Source organism: Scyliorhinus canicula, chromosome 18 (assembly GCF_902713615.1).
Source record: "Scyliorhinus canicula chromosome 18, sScyCan1.1, whole genome shotgun sequence".
Taxonomy (NCBI): domain Eukaryota; kingdom Metazoa; phylum Chordata; class Chondrichthyes; order Carcharhiniformes; family Scyliorhinidae; genus Scyliorhinus; species Scyliorhinus canicula.
This window is the reverse complement of record NC_052163.1, coordinates 63,955,561-63,975,575: the sequence shown is the minus strand read 5'-3', so window position 1 is coordinate 63,975,575 and position 20,015 is coordinate 63,955,561. Positions and strand designations below refer to the sequence as shown.

The following is a 20,015-nucleotide window of genomic DNA, read 5'->3' as shown; positions in this document are numbered from 1 at the left end:
CTCCCACCACACACTGATTGTGTCTCCCACAACACACTGTGTCTCCCACAACACACTGATTGTGTCTCCCACCACACACTGATTGTGTCTCCCACCACATACTGATTGTGTCTCCCACCACACACTGATTGTGTCTCCCACAACACACTGTGTCTCCCACCACACACTGATTGTGTCTCCCACCACACACTGATTGTGTTTCCCACAACACACTGATTGTGTCTCCCTCAACACACTGATTGTGTCTCCCACCACACACTGATTGTGTCTCCCACAACACACTGATTGTGTCTCCCACGACACACTGATTGTGTCTCCCACCACACACTGATTGTGTCTCCCACCACACACTGATTGTGTCTCCCACCACACACTGATTGTGTCTCCCATCACACACTGATTGTGTCTCCCACCACACACTGATTGTGTCTCCCACCACACACTGATTGTGTCTCCCACAACACACTGATTGTGTCTCCCACGACACACTGATTGTGTCTCCCATCACACACTGATTGTGTCTCCCATCACACACTGATTGTGTCTCCCACGACACACTGATTGTGTCTCCCATCACACACTGATTGTGTCTCCCACAACACACTGTGTCTCCCACCACACACTGATTGTGTCTCCCATCACACACTGATTGTGTCTCCCATCACACACTGATTGTGTCTCCCACCACACACTGATTGTGTCTCCCATCACACACTGATTGTGTCTCCCACCACACACTGATTGTGTCTCCCACAACACACTGTGTCTCCCATCACACACTGATTGTGTCTCCCACAACACACTGTGTCTCCCATCACACACTGATTGTATCTCCCACCACACACTGATTGTGTCTCCCATCACACACTGATTGTGTCTCCCACGACACACTGATTGTGTCTCCCATCACACACTGATTGTATCTCCCATCACACACTGATTGTGTCTCCCATCACACACTGATTGTGTCTCCCACAACACACTGTGTCTCCCACCACACACTGATTGTGTCTCCCACCACACACTGATTGTGTCTCCCATCACACACTGATTGTGTCTCCCACAACACACTGTGTCTCCCACCACACACTGATTGTGTCTCCCATCACACACTGATTGTGTCTCCCATCACACACTGATTGTGTCTCCCACCACACACTGATTGTGTCTCCCACCACACACTTATTGTGTCTCCCACAACACACTGTGTCTCCCACCACACACTGATTGTGTCTCCCACCACACACTGATTGTGTCTCCCACCACACACTGATTGTGTCTCCCTCAACACACTGTGTCTCCCATCACACACTGATTGTGTCTCCCACAACACACTGTGTCTCCCATCACACACTGATTGTGTCTCCCATCACACACTGATTGTGTCTCCCTCAACACACTGTGTCTCCCATCACACCCTGATTGTGTCTCCCACCACACACTGATTGTGTCTCCCATCACACACTGATTGTGTCTCCCACCACACACTGATTGTGTCTCCCACAACACACTGTGTCTCCCACCACACACTGATTGTGTCTCCCACCACACACTGATTGTGTCTCCCATCACACACTGATTGTGTCTCCCACAACACACTGTGTCTCCCATCACACACTGATTGTGTCTCCCATCACACACTGATTGTGTCTCCCATCACACACTGATTGTGTCTCCCACAATACTATGATTGTGCCTCCCACCACATACCGATTGTGTCAGTTATGGAACAGTCTCAATCCAGGTCAGAGTGTTACTGGTCTCTCCAGGGGGACTGCTATATAAAGGATTGCAAAGAACATCAGACATGGTCGTAATAACCTAAAATTGGATTTCAAGAAGAATCTTGCGTGGGATATTGGGATTCATGTTGCATTACATTCACTCCCCACCATCTGGCCTGGGCTTGCGAAATCCCACCAACTGTCCTGGTTTGAGACAATTCACACCTCTTTAACCTGTGATTATCCCTCTCTCCACTTGCTCCATTTGGACATGTAAAGACTTAATTACCTGCAAAGGCTCGCATTCAAAGTATCGTATTGCATCTTTGACTTTATCTGTATATATGTTTCTGGAACCCACGTCTTCATTCACCTGAGGAAGGAGCAGCGCTCCGAAAGCTCGTGTTTGAAACAAACCTGTTGGACTTTAACCTGGTGTTGTAAGACTTCTTACTGTGCTCACCCCAGTCCAACGCCAGCATCTCCACATCATGAAGAACAGAGTGACTGAGTACTTTCAGAAATCAGAGCTGATTGGAGGCAGCTAAGATTTGCAAAGAGCAGGTCATGTCTAATGAACCCTAATTTAATTATTTTGAGGAAATTGTTAAGGTGGCAGGCAGGAGAATGTTTATAGATTATGGGCGCAATTCTCCGGCCTCATTGTGCTCTCGCTCGAGCGAAACAAGGCCAGTGAATAGCGGAAGAGGCAGAAAACGAGAACCGCGCCAGGCACCGAACTGCTTGCGATGCAACCGGCCTGCTCCCGTAGGCAAAATTGGGATCTTGTCGTAGTGTGGCAAGAAACCAATTCTCACCACTTAAGCCCTATTTCCATACAGTTAATGAAAGCCACCCATATCGAGCGGCCTCCCGTGATTCATCGGCCTCCCCAGTAACTGGCCACGTTGACGCCAATTAGCACTTCCTTTAATAACGTGAACCTGGCAGAAGGTCTTCTGTGGGGAGTTGAGAAGGTGAGTGGCCATCTTTGCGCATGGGGGCGCTGGACTTGCCACTCCATTGCTCAGCAGGGGATGGGGGGAATCCTCGGCTGGGGGTGGGGACCCTCTTCAGGGGTGGGCCACCATGTGAGGGTGGGGGTGTTTGCGCTGGGAAGGGGCAATCAGGGGGCAACTGCATGTGGCACCACCATGTCAACCCCCGGATCGTGTGTACCATTCTGGGGGGCAACTGCCGTCCCTGCCTGTCTGCCCCACTGACCACCCATAACACCCACCAACTGCTGAGGCCTTTGGCTGTGCAGCTAAAGGCTATTGCTAATAGGTAATTGGTAATCATGGTTAAGTGAATACTGCACACAACCCAAGTGGATTCCCGTGGGTGGACGGGCCATGTAGTATGTGGGAGTCATTGCCTAGCAGCCTATTCACATCTTGATGCCTGGACACTGTGCTTGAACACTGCGGGAGGCAACACCACACACGCAGCAGCCAATATCCGAACACCCAGGGCATGGGTCACAGCTCCAGGAACATGTTCACGGCCGGAGGGTGGGTGAGTGTCATGGGCAGGGGGGATGCCTGGAGAGATGGGCCAAGGGATCGGAGGTTGGGCCGCATTGCAGAAGAAAGTGACAGAGGTAACACACTAAAGAACAAAGAACAACACAGTACAAGAACAGGCCCTTCGGCCTTCCAAGCCTGTGCCAGTCATGATATCAACTTTTGCCAAAACCCTCAGCACTTCCATGTGCCATATCCCCTCTATACCCATCCTATCCATATGTTTGTCAAGATGCCTTTTGAATGTCGTTAATGTATCTGCTTCCACAACCTCCCCTGGCAGCGCGTTCCTGGCACTCACCACCTTCTGCGTAAAAAACCTGCCCCATGGACCTTAAACCTATGTTCCCTGGTGAGTGATCCCTCCACCCTGGGAAAGAGTGCCTACCCATCCACTCTATCCATGCCCCTCATAATCTTGTAGACCTCTATAACGTCAGCCCTCAACCTCTGTCTTTCTAATGAAAACAGTCCGAGTCTATTCAGCCTCTCCACATACCTAAGACCCTCCAGACCAGGCAACATCCTGATATACCTCCTCTGCAACCTCTCCAAAGCCTCCAAATCCTTCTGGTAGTGTGACGACCAGAATTGTACGCAATATTCCAAATGCGGCCTTACCAAGGTTCTATACAACAGCAGCATAACTTGCCAGTATTTATACTCAATGCCCTGTCCAATTAAGGCAAGCATTCCATTTGCTTTCTTGACCACTTTGTCCATGTGTGTTGTCACCTTCAAAGATCTGTGGACCTGCACGCCCAGATCTCTCAGACTTTCTATATTCCTAAGAAATTTACCATTTACGGTATATTTCCCCTCTATGTTAGACCTATCAAAATGCATTACCTCATATTTGTCCGGATTAATCTCTGTTTGTCATTTCTCTGCCCAAGTCTCCACTCTATCTATGTCCTGCTGTATCTTCTGACAATCCTCAACACTATCTGCCACTCCACCAACCTTGGTGTCGTCCGCAAACTTACTAATCAGATCGGCTACATTTTCCTCCAAAACATTTATGTGCACTACAAACAACAGAGGCCCAATGGAACACCACTGGTCACAACCTTCCATTCAGAAAAACACAATGCTGGTGTGATCTCTTTCAATGTTGGATTCTTTATTGTTTGATTAAGATCTTTGGGATCCAGGCAAGTGCTTAGCCATTCTTTCAGCTTCTCTCTCATCATGATGGAATTTACCCAATCTGTAGGCTCTATGACTCCAGCATCCAACTCCCTTTCTTCCACCTCCTGGAGTTCTCTTCCAAGATTTCCTTTTAATTCTATTGTTGCTTTACATGGGTGATGAATCATTGATTTCATTGCTGGATCAATAGCGATGTGATACTCAAAACATCCAACTATCATCGAAACATTCTGCGTACATTTGCACCAGATCTTCTATAATTTGCTCTTCATGAGCTAGACGAATCGTGCTTTTATTTTGTTTTTTTTGTTATAAATTTCGAGTACCCAATTCATTTTTTCCAATTAAGGGGCAATTTAGCGTGGCCAATCCACCTTCCCTGCACATCTTTGGGTTGTGGGGGCGAAACCCACGCAAATACAGGGAGAATGTGCAAACTCCACACAGACAGTGACCCAGAGCCGGGATCGAACCTGGGACCTCGGCGTCATGCAGTGCTAACCCCTGTGCCATCGTGCTGCCCTAGCCAAGTCTTGTTTAATGCTGTTGGAATCATGGAATCATAGAAAAGTTACAGCACAGAAGGAGGGCATTCAGCTCATCTTGTCCATGCCAGCCCAAGGACACCTTTTTCTGATCCCACCTTCCTGCACCCATGGGAATCTTATGGAAGTTATATTTGGAAAGTCCTTTGTGAGCCCAGCCGGTCATTTCACTTGTCTGTCCACACTGGCATGATCCATGAATGTCCACATATTTCACTTGCCAATGGTAAGCAATGATACTTTCGCCTTCTTTATACTTGTTGCTAACTGCTGTAACAGGATCCCCATCAGTGGTGGGGAAACTGGCCAGGTTATGTGAAGCTGATAATGTTTCAGATGCCGTTGTTTAGCCCTTTTCTCACACCATGGAGGTGAGCAGTGTCATTCTGAAGAAGACTGTTCAGTCACTCAGGGGGGTGCTGAAGTTCACTGCATAACCCTGAGGCATGGGTGGTGTGTCTGCAGGACTGTAAATACAGTTCCCAGTGTATTCTGCTACCCCATCACCTGCGCCCCCCCCCCCCCCATCATCACAGGACTCGACAGCTGTATGAAGATGAATTGGTAGGTGATGTGTCATGACTAACACGTGAAACAGGTTATAGTGAGTGAGAGTCGCCCCATATCACCCTCACTCTGTCATGCAAGCACATCTGAGTCCATTGAATAGCCAAAGTCGGACATTGGCTGTCTTAATTTTTCTGCCCCCCAATGTCCCAATGTCTCTCCTTCTGAACTTTCTGCTCTTCGCTCTGTCAGGTCTAACCACGACTTTGTCATCAAACCCACCGACAAAGGGGATGCTGTTGTTGTCTGGCGCACTGACCTCTACCTCGCAGAGGCTGAGAGCCAACTCTCCGATACTTCCTTTTACCTCCCCCTGGACCATGACCAGACCACTGAACATCAAACCATAGGGGCTGGTTTAGCTCACTGGGCTAAATCATTGGCTTTTAAAGCAGACCAAGCAGGCCAGCAGCACAGTTCGATTCCCATACCAGCCTCCCCGGACAGGCGCCGGAATGTGGCGACTAGGGGCTTTTCACAGTAACTTCATTGAAGCCTACTCGTGACAATAAGCAATTTTCATTTTTCATTTCTCATTTCATTATCTCCAACACCGTTAGTGACCTTATTTCCTCCGGATGCCTTCCCCCTATGGCTTCCAACCTCATAGTCCCCCAACCCTGGACAGCCCGCTTTTACCTACTTCCCAAAATCCACACAAAGGACTGTCCCGGCAGGCCCATTGTGTCAGCATGTTCCTGCCCCACCAAACTTATTTCCTCTTATCTTGACCCCATCCTCACTTCTCTGGTCCATTCCCTCCCCACCTACATCCAAAATTCCTCTGATGCACTGTGTCATATTGACAGTTCCAGTTCGCGGGCCCTAACCGCATTCTATTCACCATGGATGTGCAATCCCTCTACACCTCCATCCCACACCAGGATGGCCTGAGAGCTCTTCGCTTCTTTCTCGAAAAGAGACCCGGACAATTCCCATCCACCACGACTCTCCTCTGCCTGGCTGAACTCGTTCTATCTCTCAACAACTTCTCCTTTAACTCATCTCACTTTCTCCAAATCAAAGGTGTAGCAATGGGTACCCGCATCTTCCCTTCACTCCCTCTGTCACCATTCCGCAGAGACCGTTCCCTCCGAGACAATCTAGTCCACTCCTCCACCAAACCCAGTACCTCTCCTATCACCCATGGCACCTTCCCATGCAATCACAGAAGGTGTAACACCTGCCCCTTTACCTCTTCCATGCTTAGCATCCCAGGCCCAAAACACTCATTCCAGGTTAAGCAGCGTTTCACTTGCACCTCTTTCAATCTGGTCCAATGCATTCGCTGCTCCCAATGTGGTCTCCTCTATATCGGAGAGACCAAACGCAGACTGGGTGACCGCTTTGCTGAGCATCTTCGGTCTGTGTGCATTCAGGACCCTGACCTTCCTGTTGCCTGCCATTTTAACAAAAGACCCTGCTCCCATGCCCACATGTCTGTCCTTGGCCTGCTGCAATGTTCCAGTGAAGCTCAACGCAAACTGGGGAACAACATCTCATCTTCCGGTTAGGAACACTACAGCCTTCCTGGCCTGTCATCGAATTCAACAACTTCAGATGACCAGCCCCACCTCGACCCATTTGTTTTCATTTCATTTTAACTGTCTTTTACGAGCGGTGCCAGAGAGGCCCGGCCAGCCACGCCCACATGTTCTGGTCTTGCCCCAGACTTGTGGAGTACTGGACAGCCTTCTTCGAGGCTATGTCCAAAGTGGTGGGGGTGAGGGTGGAGCCATGCCCGATAGTGGCGGTCTTCGGGGTTTCAGACCAGCCAGATCTATTCCTGGGGAGGAGGGCGGACGCCCTTGCCTTTGCCTCCCTGATTGCCCGCCGTAGAATCCTGTTTGGCTGGCGGTCAGCAGCACCACCCAGAGCTGCAGACTGGCTGTCCGACCTCTCGGAATCTCTCCAAATGGAGAAAATCAAATTCGCCATCCGAGGGTCGGACGACGGCTTCCACAGAACGTGGGAGCCATTCATGCAACTGTTCCGGGACCTGTTTGTGGCCAACGTACAGGAGGAAGAATAGTCGGGTGGCCAAGAACCAGGGGAAAATGGACGGGAATCGGGGGAAGGTAGCCGGGGGGAGGGGGGGGGGGGGGGGGGGGGGGGCTACGGGCTCGGTATGGGGGTTTGATAGCAAGCCAAGGCCCAAAACCAAACTATAAATAAATGCCTATAAACATGTGCCTCGGCCATATTGGGGAATGTAAAATATGTATGCTGGCTAAAGGGGGCGGCCACAATTATTGTTATGAAGATGCTTACCTGTAAATATTCATGTTAAATTTTTGTGTTTTCCTTTTTTTTTTCTCTCTCTCTAATAACTTGTAATTTGTCATATATAAAATATGAAAACTCAATAAAAAAACATTTTAAAAAAAAACTGTCTTTTACCATTTCTTCCTTTCTTAAAATACATTTAATTTTTGCCCCCCAATCTTATCCACCTTTCCTGCACCTTTCTCCTCTTTGCTTCCCCCTTCCCCTCCTCCAACACCCACAGTTCATCCTCTGATGTTAGTTTCCCTGCTGTTTGACCTTTCACCATCTTTTGTCCTCTCTGGGGACTGCCATTAACGCTCTTTCCCCTTGGTATCTGTGGCCATTAGCACCCAGTTTCCCTGGGTTTCTGTGGCTATGACTCAACTTTCATCCTCACTCCTGGTACAAATATTTCCCACTTTCTCTGCCTGTTAGCTTTGACAAAGAGTCATTGGACTCGAAACGTTAGCTCTTTTCTCTCCCTACAGATGCTGCCAGACCTGCTGAGAGTTTCCAGCATTTTCCCTTTTGAGAGAAGTTATTAGTTATCAAAGCATTGTATTGTATAATTGAATTAGTTATCTCTACAATTGTTTCTTTGTTTTACTAGTTGAGTATTAAGTAAAAAGAACTTACAATATTTATTTATATCACTTAATCAATTAGTTTATCTTTACAAGATGATTACTGCTCATTTCAACAACTCGGCCGGTTCAAAAGAGCAGTATATATATTACGTAAAGTAATATAACAGAGGCCACAAGTGAAGCTTGGGTGCAGGGCAGGAGCAATGAAAGGTGAACCGCTACAAAGAGTGCAACAAGCCCCCCCCCCCCCCCCTGTCCTTTAACAGAGGTACTAATTATCCGAGATGCATCCCATACAGGAAGGGGTTGGTTTGCTCAAATGGCTGGATGGCTGGAGTATGGTGCAGAGTAGCACTAACAGCGCAGGATCAAGCCCCGTACTAACTGAGTTGAGCCTTGAGGCCTACCTCCTTGCCTTGCCCATTGTGATATCATAGCACAATCATGATTAACAGCCCTTGGACATTGAGGACACTAGATGAAGAGTGTGAGTGACTGCCTTCACAAGAAAAGGGGTAGGAAAGAAAATCAAAAGGAAAACAGTGCTGAAGAACTTCTGCATTGTTGGAGATGCAATCTTTCGAATGAGACATTATGGCCAGGATTTTGCTCTCCCGTTTTCATCGAACATGAATGGCGATGCGGGCGAAAAATCGCAAGAGGCCCAAAACATGTTTTGCATTGGCAGGAAGTCCAGTGGCAATTGTCCCCATCCCCCACCAGTGACCGAATGGGATTTCCAACATTGAATGTCAGAAAGCCCATCAGAATAAATTTAAATCTAACTATCAGGCTCTGTGTCTGACCATTCCACCCCCTCCCTTCACGTCAGTGTGAAGGCAGGTCAACATCAATTATGACTGCTGCCCCACAGCGTGCATCTGGCGGGCAGAACCTGCCAGAGGAGCCTAGGTTAATGCATCGCTCAGGGGCGAGAGGGTCATACCCAGGCATGGCCCCCTGGCACTGCCCCCCAGAACTGCCCCCTGGCACTGCCCCCCTGGCATGGGAGGGATGCTGTGTGGGGGGTGGGGGGGGGGGGTGGGGGGCATAGGTGAGGGTACATCATGTGAGTGTTTTATTTTAACTTTTTGGTATTAGAGCAGCCTTTAAAAATGCGGCCTAAACTTTTAAAAGCCAAGTTGCTGGCGAGACAGGCTCAATGAAGTTTTGGGACCCAACACTTGCATTTTCTCTTTTCAGAGTGCCTCACGATACGGCAGTGAAAGCAGCCACTGAGGTCGGCAGCTTCAATGCCGCTTTTCGCACCCACTGCAACACTCTGCATGAAAAGGAGAAAATTCCATTCTAAACCCTGTCGGCCCTCTCAGATGGATGTAAAAGTGGATGTGGCCGCAATTTTGAGGGACGGTCGATGCCCTGACCAATATCAATCCCTTAATCAACATCAATTCAAAAATAAAATGGCTTTTTCACTATTAGCCTTGCTGTGCACCAATTGCCTGCCATGTCCTACAATACAACAGTGACAATACCTCAAAGTACTTAAAGGGCTGTAAAGAGCTATGGAACCACCTGCGATTGTGAAAGTTGCTATATAAATGCAGGTAATTCTTTCCTTGCACCTGTTGGGAACGTGGAGTTAGGCCCGTTGATGTAAGAGGACAGAACGCCCAGACAATATCATTTCTCTTAATTTCTTTCCTACTTTTGAGGCAGAATCAGACAAATGAGCATGTCTGAACTCAGTACCTGCGCTTGCCAGAGTACATCCAGATTCTTCATCACCCGCCGTAGTGTCTGAGCGATCAAGAAGATGAAGAGAATAGCCATCAGCTGAAAAGTCATCATAATGTAGGACACATACAAGATCTTCACCATGAAAGGCGTGTACTTTTCATAATTTAGTGGGATGTCGAGGAGTCCAAAAAAGAGCATGAACATCAGAAAAATCAGATTCTTATAGTCATTAAAGCGAATCCACTGGGAAGGATCGAGCTCCTGAAATGACATGTATATGGCTGGAATGAAACAAAATCACTGTCAGCACCAAACTCGGAACCTCGCTGCCAAAATAAAACATTCAGCAAAAAAATACACACACGAGACTTGCGGTGCAGATAATATTGCATGTAACCAAAGGGAGCTTGGCCATTTGGATAGAGGGAGCAGGAGAGTAGGAAACAAGGAGCATGCCACAATTCCAAAATTTGCAGATGACATTAAACATGGAAGCAAAGGACATACGCAGGTTGTTGGGATGGACGGATCCATGACAGATGATATTTAATGTAGAGAAAGTGTAAAGTGATTCATTTTGGTAGGAAGAACAAAGGATTCCGTTATAAAATAATGGGTAGAATTCTAAAGGGGTTGCAGCAGGAGGGAGACCTGGAGGGTTTCTGCACAGAAATTATTGAAGAATGGCAGGGCAGGTTGGGAAAGAGGCACAATGGATCGTAGGGCTTATATATAGAGTGAAAAAGAAAGGAAGTTATGATGAACCTGGGCAGGATTCTCTGCTCCTGCCACTTTCCATTGAAGCCACCCCACACTGCCGGGAAACCCATGGGCGGGGGTGCATTCCTGGCGAGACCAGAGGATCCCACCACCAGCGAAAGGCCAGAGAATTCTGGCCACTGGTTCAGCCTCAAGTAGAATATTGGATCCAATTCTGGGCATGTAAAGGGTTTAGAGAGTGCGCAAGAAAGATGTGTGAGAATGTTTGAGAGACTTCAGTTATATAGATAGATGGGGAAGCTGGGATTTTTCTCCTCACAGAAGGTTGAGAGGAGATTTGATCGAGGTGTTCAGAATCATGAGGGGGCTGGACAGAGTAAATAGGAGAAACCGTCCCCGTTGGCGAAAGGGGTGAGAACCAGAACACATGGATCTAAAGTGATGGGACAAAGAACCATTCAGAAAAACGTTTTACGCAAAAAATGGTTAGACTCTGGAATACACAGCCCGAGAGTGTGATGGATTCAATAGTGGCTTTCCAAAGGGAACGGCATTGGACCTGAAGGGAAATATTTGCAGGGCCACAGGGAAAAGGCAGGGGTGTGAGACTGCTCTGCAGAGAACCGGCATAAACTCCTCCTATGCTGCAACAATTCTTAGATTCTAATTCCATAAAAGGTGTTTTCTTGGAAAGGGCGGGGAGTGGGGTTGGGGGGTGGGGGCGCGGTCGGCGAGCAGTGTTCCTCAGAGGTCTTTTGTGACATCTATACACAAATGTTGAGTCATGGGAATTGGCAGAATAATACAGAATTTGCAAATAACACCAAACTGCAGAGCTTGGCAAACTGTGTAAAACATTGCCAAAGATAGAGGAAGGACAGAGATAGGGCAGATAGGTGGCAAATACAGACTGGTGCAAAATAAAAAGGTGAGCAATTCCATGAAATAAAATGCATCATTTAAAATGGTGTAGAGGAGGAGGCAACCTAATGGGAAGATACATAAGTCAAAAAAAAGATATTGCAAACAGGAAAGGCAAATCAAATCATTGATTTTTGTTTAGAAATAGACTGGAATGTTGAACTTATACAGTGCCTTTGTTATCATAGAATCATAGAATTATAATAGTGTAGGAACAGGCCATTCGGGCCATTATGCTATTGTTAGCATGTTTTTCTTCTCACTTACAGAACATGGATGTCACTGGCCTAGACAGGAGGGGGTTAAGCAACAGGTGAGGGCGGAATCCCTCCACACTTGCATTTTTTGGGACAAGTTCCCTGTCTGCATGTTGGCTTGGCACAGTCAGGCAGGCACAGGAAAAGGTTGCACGCCAAGATAGGTACGATCCCAAGTTTGGGAAGAGTTTGACTCCAGAAGTGTAGAGATGTTTGATCTCAGACCCCAGGAGTGCAGGAAAGTCTGATCTTGGATCCCAGGGGTCTTCCTATGGAAGGGAAGGGTTCTGGTGCAAGGAGCAAAGATTGAGGGGCCGGCTGATGCAAGCACTTCTTTTTTTTAACATTCAGTTTTACGGGATGCGGACTTCACTGGCTAGGCCAGCATTTGTTGCCCATCCTTAATTGCCCTTGAGATTGGATAGCACAATTGCTTCACAGCTCCAGGGTCCCAGGTTCGATTCTGCTTGGCTCACTGTCTGTGTGGAGTCTGCACATCCTCCCCGTGTGTGCGTGGGTTTCTTCCGGTTTCCTCCCACAGTCCAAAGACGTGCAGGTTAGGTCGATTGGCCATGCTAAATTGTCCTTAATGTCCAAAATTTCCCTCAGTGTTGGGTGGGGTTATTGGGTTGTGGGGATCGGGTGGAGGTGTGGACCTTGGGTGGGGTGCTCTTTCCAGGAGCCGGTGCAGACTCGATGGGCCAAATGGCCTCCTTCTGCACTGTAAATTCGATGTCTAAGAAGATGGTGGTGACCTGTCTTCTTGAAACGCTGCAGCCCATGTGGTGCAGGTACACCACAGTGCTGTTAGGGAGGGAGTTCCAGGATTTTGATCTAGTGACAGTGAAGGATTGGCCAATATATCTCCAAGTCAAGATGGTGAATGATTTGGAGGGGAACTTCCAGGTGGTTGTGTTCCCATGTATCTGCTGCCTTGTCTTTCTAAATGGTAGTGGTCGTAGATTTGGAAGGTGCTGCCTAAGGAGCCTTGGTGAGTTTCTGCAGTGCTTCTTGAAGATGGTACACACGGCTGCTACTGTGCATCGGTGGTGGAGGGAGTGAATGTTTGTGGATGGGGTGCCAATCAAATGGATTGCTTTGTCCCAGATGTTGCAAAACTTCTTGAGTGTTGTTGGAGATGTTCTCCTCCAGGCAAGGGTAGAGAATTCCATCACACTCCTGACTTCTGCCTTATAGATGGTGGACAAGCTTTGAGGAGTCAGGAGGTGAGTACGCATCACAGGACTCCTAGCCCCTGACCTGCTTTTGTAGCCCCAGTATTTATTTCTCTAGTCCAGTTCAGTTTCTGGTCAATGGTAGCCCTTAGGATGTTGCCAGTGGGGGGGTTCAATAATGGTAATGCAATTGAATGTCAAGGGTTGATGGTTAGATTCTCTCTTGTTGGAAATGGTCATTGCCTGGCACTTGTGTGATACAAATGTTACTTAACCCTTGTCAGCCCAAGCCTGGATATTGTCCAGGTCTTGCTGCATTTATGCGAGGACTGCTCCAGTGTCTGAGGAGTTGTGAATGGTGCTGAACATTGTGCAATCATCAGCAAATAACTCCACATCTGACCCACAAGGAGTGCTGTAAAGACACTTCCCTTCAGCTCAAATGCTCTCCTCTCGTGTTAGGTTTCTTGAAGCCTGGGGAACTGGGCAGGTCACAGTTAACTTAGCAAACTGATTAAATCAGAGTCTGCCATCCTCACCTATACATTGGAATTGCCATCCTGATTCCCGGGAATGGACTGTCTGACTTGGGTTTGACACAAGAATTGGGCAGGTTGGATTCCTTTCTTCCAATCTGATCCCGATCCAGCTGCTTTTGTGTGTTAATATCCAGGGCGGGAGGGCAAGGGCTCTGTTGGAGAATGGTGACGGCAAATTTGATGGGGGTCAATTTCCAAGTTGTAACATTCTGTGATTATATGATACCAGGGACTGGTTTAGCACAGGGCTAAATCGCTGGCTTTTAAAGCAGACCCAGGCAGGCTAGCAGCACGGTTCAATTCCCGTACCAGCCTCCCCGAACAGGTGCCGGAATGTGGCGCCTAGGGGCTTTGCACAGTAACTTCATTTGAAGCCTACTTGTGACAATAAGCGATTTTCATTTTCATTTCATTGCAGTAAGTTCTTCAGTTAAAGCCCTAAACAGAAAAGTGGAGAATGTCGCGTTTATTGTTTTAACAAAATTACAATCAAAATGGGGGAAATACATCACTTTGGATAAGAAATACACGCATCACAAAAAAATTTAAAAAGTTATTTTTATTACCTGTTGTAAATCCGATAAGCACCATCACCATTAATGTCACAAACGTCAAGAATTTCTCCAAAATAATCTGAGAAGCAATTTAAAAAAGCTTTTCATTGACATTTTCTGCAAAGGAGGTTGCATATTGTCTGTGTTGGCATTGCTAATGTTTATGGTCAGGAAATTCACGGGCAGCTGTGTCCTGAATTTTCAATATATGTGCCCAGCGACAACATATATTGAAAATTCAGGACACAGCTGCCCGTGAATTTCCTGACCATAAACAATGGGCTGGATTCTCCCAAAATGAGACTATGTCCCCATGCCGGCGTAAAAACGGTGGAGTTTTACTCCCGAAGTTCCGATAAAAATGTTGACCTAATTCAACGCCCTGCAGGGGTCTAGCAGGGACCCGGAGTAAATCTCGCATCTTTAGCTGTGGATACGGAATCCCGCACATCCGGTTTGGAGTCCGTGCATGCGCAGGGCAGCGGCCTCCAGTGTCCACGCCGAGCTCTGTGCCACGCACAGAAAGGAGACCCTCACAATTGGCCACACGCCCGAGCATCTAACCCCGCAGATCTATTCCCCAGACGCTTATAAGGTCCCCCCTGGCCTCCGATCCCCCATAGTCCCCCCTGAGTCCACAGCCGCCAGGCCAGCATCCCGTTCGGCAATAGGTGGTTAGTTCCACGCCGTCGGGAACTCGGCCGGTCGGGAGCGGAGGATTGCTGGGCGGGCCTCTGTCAATGGGCCCCCAGCCGCACGTCGCACTCCTCGGTCACATCAGTTTTCGGGCCCCAGAGAATCGCCAAACCGGCGCCTGGCTGATTACGGCATGAAAGTGGATTCTCCGCCCCTGCGCTGGCCGTGATTTTAGCGTGGGGTTGCAGAGAATCCAGCCCAATATATATGGAAATGCCTCCATTAAGGAAACAAACAAAGGAACGTTGCACAAATGCATCAACCACTATTAAATGTGAATGTCACCAGAGTCCTTGAAAACCATAAGCTGCTTTCCCCTTTGAGGGGGAGAGCTGACTGGTTGTGATTTAACCTGAGGGGCGCCACAACTCAGGCAAGGATCAAGGTTGGAAAAGCGGAGCCTTAACGGATAACATTGGGAATTGAACATGGGCTGTTGGCTTCACTCCGCATCTCAGACAAGCTGTCAAACCGATTGAGCTCACCAGACTCCCTGATCACTATTTACTGACCTACAGTCACTTGTGGTCTGAGAGGATTTCATTCCATTTCATTTTAACAGTCTTTCACAATTTATTTCTCTCTTGTGTTTCTTTATATATATTTAACACCCCCCCCCCCACCTTATCCACCTTTCCTTACCCTTTCTCCCCTTTGCTTCCCCCTTCCCCTCCTCCCACATCCACATCTGTCACAGTTTACCCTCTGATGTTATTTTCTCTGTTGTTTGGCCTTTCACACCTTTTGTTCTCTCTGGGGACTGCCACTTGCACTCTTTCCCTTCTGTGGCTATTAGCGCCCCGTTTCCTTGGGTTTCTGTGACTTTGACACATTTTTCATTCTCACTCCACAGTATAAATATTTCCCACTTTCTCTGCATTAAAACTCCAATCTGGACTCAAGACGTTAGCTCTTTTCTCTCCCTACAGATGCTGCCAGACCTGCTGAAATTTTCCAGCATTTTCTCTTTGGTTTCAGATTCCAGCATCCGCAGTAATTTGCTTTTATTAAATGTCAACTCACTGATTTTCCGTGGCCTCCCGCTTCTTCTCAGTATTCCCCCGATTGCATATCAGGAGTGGAAGTGGCCTGCTGCTTGACTCATCCTCTGCCCTGTGATGCCATTGGAGGCCTTCCTTTGGAGGGCCTGGGCTTGGATGGGCCCGGCTGATTTTCGAGACTTACGGGGGACGATGATGTGTCAGCCTGTTTTGCCTGCTGCCTAGCAGATGTGCAAGTGTCAGGTGAGCGGAATTCAGAAGGGCTGCAGTGTTCCAGTGCCTCCCTGCTGGAGGCCCTGGGTAGGCCCCATCTCTTCCCCCTCCCTCAAGATGCTCAATAGCCTCCAGGCAACTGCATGAAATGGAGGGGCAGCTGGAGTCAGCTCTAGTGGCTTCCATGTCATCTGGCAGTGCTAGTCCTGGATGCCCGCCATCGTCTGACTGTGGTGTCAATGCCCTCAGCAATATTGCTCTGTGACTGGGACATGTCCCTCAGTGAGTGAGCCACGTCCCTCGTTGCCTCAGTCATGTCCCTCTGTGACCGTGATATCTATCTGTGACTGGCTATGGTCAGTCAGCACCCGGCAAATGCACTTGATGTCCTCACCCATGATCCTTTGTGAATGGGCCAACATCTGGAGCGCTTGGAGAATTGTTCTTTTGCACCCGGGGCATGTCCGCCTGTGGCTGGGCTGTCCTATCCTGCACCTCAACCGTGGGCAGCACAGTGTGTTCCAAGTCTTGGACATCCTGACACATGGCTCTGACTTCTTTCCACAGGCCTTCCACCTCAGACGCCACCCTTTCAGAGTGTCCCTGGGTGCCCTCCACATCTCCTGTATCGGAAGGCGAATGGACTCCTCCAGCTGTCCTTGCAGGCACTGGAATGTAGCAGCCACCCCCTGGGATTGGGCAGCTCTTCAACCGTCCACGCCCTCGGGAGTCCCCGCCTCCACCTGATGTGCTGCAGCATGTGTGTGGTGCTCACCAGGCATCTGATCGCTACCATTACCCACCGAGGTGGTAGTCTCTGCGCTGTTGGATGGTGCTGGGGACAGATGTGCCGAGAAATCGGTGTCTTTCCAGAGGTCTGTTCTATGGATCTGGAGGGGGGACTGCGACCCGAGATGGTCCAGCTTCGTCTGATGGGGATCCTGGAAGACATGTTGGGAAGGGGTGGGAAACACTGTGGGAGATGAAAGACTCACTTGAGATAGGACATCATGGATAGGACAAGCTACATTGGACTCTCACTTTTTCGGCGCCTGCTGAATTCTATGTCAGCCACTGCCCTCTCCTTGGCTTCCCCCACGAGTTCCATGATCCTTTCTTCAAAGGTGGGTGTAGACCAGTATGTCAGACCTGCCCCCACCCATCTTCTGATGTTTCCCTCTATTATGGTCCACTTTATCCTTGGTGAGACAGAAAGGACATTGAGAGATGCCGGCACGTCAGTTTTATTGGGATGTGGTTTCTAGCTGGTGGCTTACGTGGGTAAGGCGTCAGGTCAAAGAGGGCATGAAATGTGTTGGGGGTTCTGGAGGATAGGTTCTGAGAGACCCAAAAAGACGCGGTGTTAGGCGTCTTGAAAAATATTAAGGTACATAAGTCCGCAGGGCTTGATGGGATCTACCCAGAACACTGAAGGAGGCTGGAGAGAAAATTGCTGAGGCCTTGACAGAAATCTTTGGATCCTCACTGTCTTCAGGTGATGTCCCGGAGGACTGGAGAATAGCCAATGTTGTTCCTTTGTTTAAGAAGGGTAGCAAGGATAATCCAGGGGACTACAGGCCGGTGAGCCTTACGTCAGTGGTAGGGAAATTACTGGAGAGAATTCTTCGAGACAGGATCGACTCCCATTTAGAAGCAAATGGACATATTAGATAGAGAAATACAGCACAGAACAGGCCCTTCGGCCCACGATGTTGCGCCGAACTTTTGTCCTAGGTTAATCATAGAATTTTGGACAATTTTTCATGGCCAATCCACCCAACCTGCACATCTTTGGACTGTGGGAGGAAACCGGAGTACCCGGAGGAAACCCACGCAGTCACGGGGAGAATGTGCAGACTCCACACAGACAGTGACCCAAGTCGAAATCGAACTTGGGACCCTGGAGCTGTGAAGCAATTGTGCTATCCACAATGCTACCGTGCTGCCCTTAAGAAGTTAACCTACACTCCCTTATTCTACCCTAATCCAAGTACCTATCCAATAGCCGCTTGAAGGTCCATAAATTTTCCGACTCAACTACTACCACAGGCAGTGCATTCCATGCCCCCACTACTCTCTGGGTTAAGAACCTACCTCTGACATTCCCTCTATATCTTCCACCATTTATCTTAAATTTATGTCCCCTTGTAATGGTGTGTTCCACCCGGGGAAAAAGTCTCTGACTGTCTACTCTATCTATTCCCCTGATCATCTTATAAACCTCTATCAAGTCGCCCCTCATCCTTCTCCGTTCTAATGAGAAAAGGCCTAGCACCCTCAACCTTTCCTCGTATGACCTACTCTCCATTCCAGGCAACATCCTGGTAAATCTCCTTTGCACCTTTTCCAAAGCTTCCACATCCTTCCTAAAATGAGGTGACCAGAACTGCACACAGTACTCCAAATGTGGCCTGACCAAGGTTTTGTACAGCTGCATCATCACCTCACGGCTCTTAAATTCAATCCCTCTGCTAATGAACGCTAGCACACCATAGGCCTTCTTCACAGCTCTATCCACTTGAGTGGCAACTTTCAAAGAACTATGAACATAGACCCCAAGATCTCTCTGCTCCTCCACATTGCCAAGAACCCTACCATTAACCCTGTATTCCGCATTCAGATTTGTCCTTCCAAAATGGACAACCTCACACTTGTCAGGGTTAAACTCCATCTGCCACTTCTCAGCCCAGCTCTGCATTCTATCTATGTCTCTTTGAAGCCGACAACAGCCCTCCTCACTATCCACAACTCCACCAATCTTCGTATCATCTGCAAATTTACTGACCCACCCTTCAACTCCCTCATCCAAGTCGTTAATATTAGCGAGAGGCGGCACGGTTTTGTGAAGGGGAGGTTGTGTCTCACTAACTTGATAGAGTTTTTTGAAGAGGCCAACAAGATGATTAATGCAGGTAGGGCAGTGGATGTTGTTTATATGGACTTCAGTAAGGCCTTTGACAAGGTCCCTCATGGCAGACTGGTACAAATGGTGAAGTCACACGGGATCAGGAGTGAGCTGGCAAGATGGATACAGAACTGGCTAGGTCATGGAAGGCAGAGAGTAGCAATAGAAGGGTGCTTTTCTGATTGGAGGGCTGCAGCGAGTGGCACTCCGAGGGATCAGTGCTGGGACCTTTGCTGTTCGTAGATATATAAATGATTTGGAGGAAAATGTAACTGGTCTGATTAGTAAGTTTGCAGACGACACAAAGGTTGGTGGAATTGCGGATAGCAATGAGGACTGTCAGAGGATACAGCAGGATTTAGATCATTTGGAGACTTGGGCGGAGAGATGGCAGGTGGAGTTTAATCCAGACAAATGTGAGGTATTGCATTTTGGAAGGTCTAATGCAGGTAGGGAATATACAGTGAATGGTAGAAACCTCAAGTATTGACAGTCAGAGAGATCTAGGTGTACAGGTCCACAGGTCACTAAAAGGGGCAACACAGGTGGACAAGGTAGTCAAGAAGGCATACGGCATGTTTGCCTTCATTGGCCGGGGCATTGAGTATAAAAATCGGCAGGTCATGTTGCAGCTGTATAGAACCTTAGTTAGGCCACACTTGGAGTATAGTGTTCAATTCTGGTGGCCACACTACCAGAAGGACGTGGAGGCTTTAGAGAGGGTGCAGAAGAGATTTACCAGGATGTTGCCTGGTATGGAGCGCATTAGCTATGAGGAGAGGTTGAATAAACTTGGTTTGTTCTCACTGGAACGACGGAGGTTGAGGGGCGACCTGATAGAGGGCTACAAAATTATGAGGGGCATAGACAGAGTGGATAGTCAGAGGCTTTTTCCCAGGGTAGAAGAGTCAATCACTAAGGGGCATAGAATTAAGGTGCGAGGGGCAAGGTTTAGAGGAATTGT

General features: G+C 48.3%; 1 protein-coding gene across 4 annotated transcripts in view; it reads right to left on the bottom strand.

Annotated features, from left to right (window-relative positions):
- The window catches only part of LOC119953628 (transient receptor potential cation channel subfamily V member 6-like), a 117,193-nt gene that overhangs the window by 13,841 nt on the left and 83,337 nt on the right, over window positions 1-20,015 (bottom strand). For all 4 annotated transcript variants that reach the window (XM_038778088.1, XM_038778085.1, XM_038778086.1 and 1 more), the window contains exons 12-13: window positions 14,249-14,315; window positions 10,083-10,351 (exon numbers count right to left, since the gene is read on the bottom strand). In XM_038778088.1, coding sequence (XP_038634016.1) covers window positions 10,083-10,351; window positions 14,249-14,315 — 336 coding nt within the window. The remainder of the gene's footprint in view (window positions 1-10,082; window positions 10,352-14,248; window positions 14,316-20,015) is intronic.